General features: G+C 61.9%; 1 protein-coding gene across 1 annotated transcript; it reads right to left on the reverse strand.

Annotated features, from left to right (window-relative positions):
* Positions 1 to 6: 6 nt before the first annotated feature.
* On the reverse strand, positions 7 to 4,812 carry STK19 (serine/threonine kinase 19; the record flags this gene model as incomplete). Its single annotated transcript, XM_030510786.1, has 5 exons — positions 4,144 to 4,812; positions 1,965 to 2,110; positions 1,743 to 1,838; positions 527 to 663; positions 7 to 24 (listed from the first exon to the last, which is right to left on the reverse strand). Coding segments are annotated over exons 1-5 (455 nt in total), but the record flags the coding sequence as incomplete, so codon positions are not given.
* Between the last annotated feature and the right edge of the window lie 670 nt (positions 4,813 to 5,482).

The following is a 5,482-nucleotide window of genomic DNA, read 5'->3' on the forward strand; positions in this document are numbered from 1 at the left end:
GGCAGCCCCGCGGCCACCAGCTGCCTGCAGGGGGGCAATGGGGGTAATGGGGGCAATAGGGGTTAATGGGGGTAATTGGGGTAATGGGGGTCAATGGGGGTAATTGGGCAATGAGGGTTAATGGGGGTAATTGGGGTAATGGGGGTCAATGGGGGTAATTGGGCAATGGGGGGTAGTGGGGGCAATGGGGGTAATTGGGGGTAATGGGGGTCAATGGGGCAATGGGGGGTAATGGGGGCAATGGGGGCAATGGGGGCAATTGGGGTAATGGGGGTCAATGGGGCAATGGGGGGTAATGGGGGCAATGGGGGGTAATGGGGGCAATGGGGCAATGGGAGCAATGAGGGCGATGGGGGCAATGGGGGGCAATGGGGGTCAATGGGGCAATGGGGAGTAATGGGGGCAATGGGGACAATGGGGACAATGGGGGGCAATAGGGGGCAACGGGGGTTAATGGGGGCAATGGGGGCAATGGGGGCAATGGGGGGTGCTGGGACCCCCCCCCCGCCCCACAGCCCCCCCTCACGTGATGTCCCGGTCCCCGAAGCCCCATTCCCGCAGGTCCCGCTCCTCGTATCCCAGCGCCGGGCTCACGGCGACGGCTCCGTCCAGGAACCTGCGGATCAGGGGGGCCCGGGGGGACCCCGCGGCCCCCGCCAGCACCTGGGGGGCACGAGGGGCTCGGGGGGGTCCCATGGGCCCTTGGGGGGGGGGCTTGGGGGTCCCATTGTCACTTATGGGGGGGTTGGAAGGTCCCATTATCCCTTATGGGGGGTTGGAAGGTCCCATTGTCCCTTATGGGGGCTTTGGGGGTCCCATTATTCCTTAACGGGGGGGGTTGGGGGGTCCCATTATCCCTTATGGGGGGTTGGAAGGTCCCATTGTCCCTTATGAGGGGTTTGGGGGTCCCATTGTCCCTTATGGGGGGGTTGGAAGATCCCATTGTCCCTTATGGGGGGTTTGGGGGTCCCATTATTCCTTATCGGGGGGGGTTGGGGGGTCCCATTATTCCTTATCAGGGGGGGTTGGAAGGTCCCATTATCCTTTATGGGGGGGTTTGGGGGGTCCCATTGTCCCTTATAGGGGTGTTGGATGGTCCCATTGTCCCTTATGGGGGGGTTGGGGGGTCCCATTCTCCCTTATGGGGGGTTGGGGGGTCCCATTATCCCTTATGGGGGGGTTGGGGGGTCCCATTGTCCCTTATGGGGGGTTGGGGAGTCCCATTGTTCCTTATGGGGGGGTTTGGGGGGTCCCATTGTCCCTTATGGGGGGTTGGAAGATCCCATTGTCCCTTATGGGGGGTTGGGGGGTCCCATTATCCCTTATGGGGGGGTTGGGGGGTCCCATTGTCCCTTATGGGGGGGGTTGGGGGGTCCCATTGTCCCTTATGGGGGGTTGGGGAGTCCCATTGTCCCTTATGGGGGGGTTTGGGGGGTCCCATTGTCCCTTATGGGGGGTTGGAAGATCCCATTGTCCCTTATGGGGGGTTGGGGGGTCCCATTATCCCTTATGGGGGGGTTGGAAGATCCCATTGTCCCTTATGGGGGGTTGGGGGGTCCCATTCTCCCTTATGGGGGGGCTGGAAGATCCCATTGTCCCTTATGGGGGGTTTGGGGGGTCCCATTCTCCCTTATGGGGGGGGTTGGGGGGTCCCATTGTCCCTTATGGGGGGTTGGAAGATCCCATTGTCACTTATGGGGGGGTTGGAGGATCCCATTATCCCTTACGGGGGGGGGTCCCACCTTCTCCCTATAGGAATCCATAGAGACCACCCCCAGCGTGTCCGTGCCCAGCCCCACATGGAGCAGCCGGATGCGACCATCAGCCCGGAGCCGGTCCTGGGAGCGGGGGGGGGGGACACGACACACACAAAATGTGGGTCAGGGGGGGTCCCCCCAAGCCTTGGGGAAGGGGGGTGGCGGGAGGGGGTGTTACTTGTGGGTCTGCCCCACAGCGGGACCCACGAGGTGCCGGTCCACGGCCGTGCGGTCGCTGACGATGCTGTAGAGCTGGTGGCGCAGGACCAGGGGGGGCAGCAGGTCCCCAAAGAGCCCGGCCGGGAAGAGCGCGGCCAGAGCCCCCAGGGCGGCCTCCACCGCGCCGGGGCTGCCTGTGGGGGGCACGGGGGGCGCCCCATAAGTGCCCTCAAGGGGGCAGAGGAGCCCCATGGCGGCCCCAAAGTCACCCCATAGGGCACAAGGTCCTGCCTGAAAGGTCCTGATGGGGCCCCCCCATGTCCCGTCCTGGACCCTACAACCACACTATGGGGCCCAGAACCAGCCCTATGGGGTGCAGAATTACCCCATGGGGCCCACAACTGCCCCTATGGGGTCCACAACTACCCCTATGGGGCCCAGAACCACCCCTGTGGGGCCCAGAACCGCCTCTATGGGTCCAGAGCCACCTCTATGGGGCTCAGGACTACTCCTAAGGGGCCAGAACCACCCCTATGAGGTCCAGAGCCACCTCTATGGGGCCCACAACTACTCCTATGGGGCTCAGAACCACCCCTATGGGGCCCACAACTACCCCTATGGGGCCCACAACTACTCCTATGGGGCCCAGAACCACCCCTATGGGGCCAGAACCACCCCTATGGGGCCCAGAACCACCTCTATGGGGCCAGAACCACCCCTATGAGGTCCAGAGCCACCTCTATGGGGCCCACAACTACTCCTATGGGGCCCAGAACCACCCCTATGGGGCCCAGAACCATCTCTATGGGGCCCACAACTACTCCTATGGGGCCCAGAACCATCTCTATGGGGCCCAGAACCACCTCTATGGGGCCCACAACTACTCCTATGGGGCCCAGAACCACCCCTAGGGTAGGGTGGTAGGGTCCACAACTACCCCTATGGGGCCCAGAACCTCTATAGGGCCAGAACCACCCGTATGGGGCCCAGAACCACCCCTATGGGGCCCAGAACTACTCCTAAGGGGCCAGAACCACTCCTATGGGGCCCAGAACCACCTCTATGGGGTCCAGAACCATCCTATAGGGTCCACAACTACCCCTATGGGGCCCAGAACCACCTCTATGGGGCCAGAACCACCCCTATGGGGCCCAGAACCACCCCTATGAGGCCCATAGCACCCCATAGCTGCTGATAGAGACCCCATAGCACCCCACAGCACTCCATAAACACCCCGTAGCCCTTCGTAGTGCCCCACAGACACCCCATAGCCCCCCCCAGTCACCCCATAGACACCCTATAACCCACATAGGGCGCCATAGACACCCCATAGAGCCTTATAGCTCTCCATCGACACCCCATAGTGCCCCACAGCCCCCCATAGAGCCCCATAGGCACCACATATCCCCCCATAGCCCCCCACAGAAACCCATAAACACCCCATAGACACCCCATAGCGCCCCGCAGACACCCTATAACCCCCATTGACAACCCAGAGAGCCCCATAGCGCCCCATAGCCACCCCATACCGCCCCACAGCGCCCCATAGCCACCCCACAGAGCCCCTATATCACCCCACAGAGCCCCACAGCACCCCATAGACACCCCATATCGCCCCACAGAGCCCCATAGACACCCCATATTGCCGCACAGCGCCCACAGCGCCCCATAGACATCCCATATCGCCCCACAGAGCTCCATAGACACTCCACAGAGCCCTAAAGCGCCCCATAGACACCCCGTATTGCCCCACAGAGCCCCATATCGCCCCATAGACAACCCATAGCGCCCCACAGAGACCCCATATCATCCCATAGCATCCCACAGCATCCCACAGCGCCCCACAGACACCCCGTAGCCCGCCATATCGCCCCATAGACACTCCATATCGCCCCACAGAGCCCCACAGCGCCCCACAGATGCCCTATATCGCCCCACAGTGCCCCATAGACACCCCATATCGCCCCACAGAGCCCCATAGACACCCCACAGAGCCCTAAAGTACCCCATAGACACCCCGTATTGCCCCACAGAGCCCCATATTGCCCTATAGACACCCTATATCACCCCACAGAGCCCCACAGCACCCCATAGACACCCCATATCGCCCCACAGAGCCCCATATCGCCCCACAGAGCCCCATAGACACCCCATATCGCCCCATAGACACCCCACAGCGCCCCATAGACACCCCATATCGCCCCATATCGCCCCATGGCCCCGGTACCGTCCCGGCGCCGTCTCTTCGCTTCGGTCCCATCCCCGCAGCGGCGGCGGCGGCTCATGGGGGGGGGGTTGGTCCCGCCTCTGTCGCCGCCGGCTGACGTCACGCCGCGTCTGTCGCCGCCTTGATGACGTCAAAGGGTCGGGGAGGGGGCGTGGCTTTGTTGAAGGACGGAACCACTTGGGTGCGATTTGGGGGGGGCGGAATGGGCTGAACCACGTGGTTAAATAGGGGCCAATGGGGAATGGGCTGAACCATGTGGGGGCAATGGGGGGGTATGGATGGAACCATTTGGATTTAATGGGGGGGACTGAGCCACGTTGGGCCAATAGGGGGTGGACTGAACCATGTGGAGACTATGGGGGGGTTGGACTGAACCTTGCGAACCCTTGGGGGGGGGATTGGACTGAACCACGTGAACCAATGGGGGGAAATGGATGGAACCATGTGGATTTAAGGGGTGGATAGAGCCACGTTGGGCCAATGAGGTTGCACTGAACCATGTTGGCCAATCGGGGGGTTGGACTGAACCATGAGGTTATATGGGGGGGGGATTGAACCCCATTGGAACAATGGGGATTGGCCTCACCCATGGAGCCCCACCATGGGGGTCACCAGACTGAACCACTCTTACAATGAGGGGGTGCATGGGCCTGAACCAACCTCCTTGTGGGGGGGTTGGACTGAACCACTACCACGATAGGGGGGTGCATTGGACCGAACCAACCACCGGGGGGGGGGGGGGAGGAGGTATGGACCAAACCACTACCACAATGGAGGGGGGTGCCTTAGACTGAACCAATTTCATTGTGGGGGGGTTGGACCAAACCACTGCCACGATGGGGGGGGTTGGGTGCATTGGACCGAGCCAACCTCCCTGGGGGTGGGGAGGGAGGCGGTTTGGACCGAACCACTACTACGATGGGGGGGGGTGCATTGGCCTGAACCAATCTCCCTGAGGGGGATTGGACTGAACCATTGCCACAATGGGATGGGGCGTGCATTGGACTGAACCAACCTCTTGGGGGGGGGTTTGGACTGAACCACTACCTCGATAGGGGGGTGCATTGGACTGAACCAATCTCCTTGGGGAGGGGAGGGTTTGGACTGAACCATTAGCACGATGGGGTGGATGCATTGGACCAAACCAATCTCCTTGGGGGGGTTGGACTGAACCACTACCACAATGGGGGGGGTGTGGGTGTGTGTGCGCACGCCTTGGACTGAACCAACCTCTCTTGGGGGGGGGTTGGATCAAACCACTACCACAATGGGGGGGTGCATTGGACCGAACCAACCTTCCTGGAGGGGGGGAGTGGACTGAACCACTACCACACCGGGG

Source organism: Strigops habroptila, unplaced genomic scaffold (genome assembly GCF_004027225.2).
Source record: "Strigops habroptila isolate Jane unplaced genomic scaffold, bStrHab1.2.pri NC_044299.1_ctg1, whole genome shotgun sequence".
NCBI classification, from domain to species: Eukaryota; Metazoa; Chordata; class Aves; order Psittaciformes; family Psittacidae; genus Strigops; species Strigops habroptila.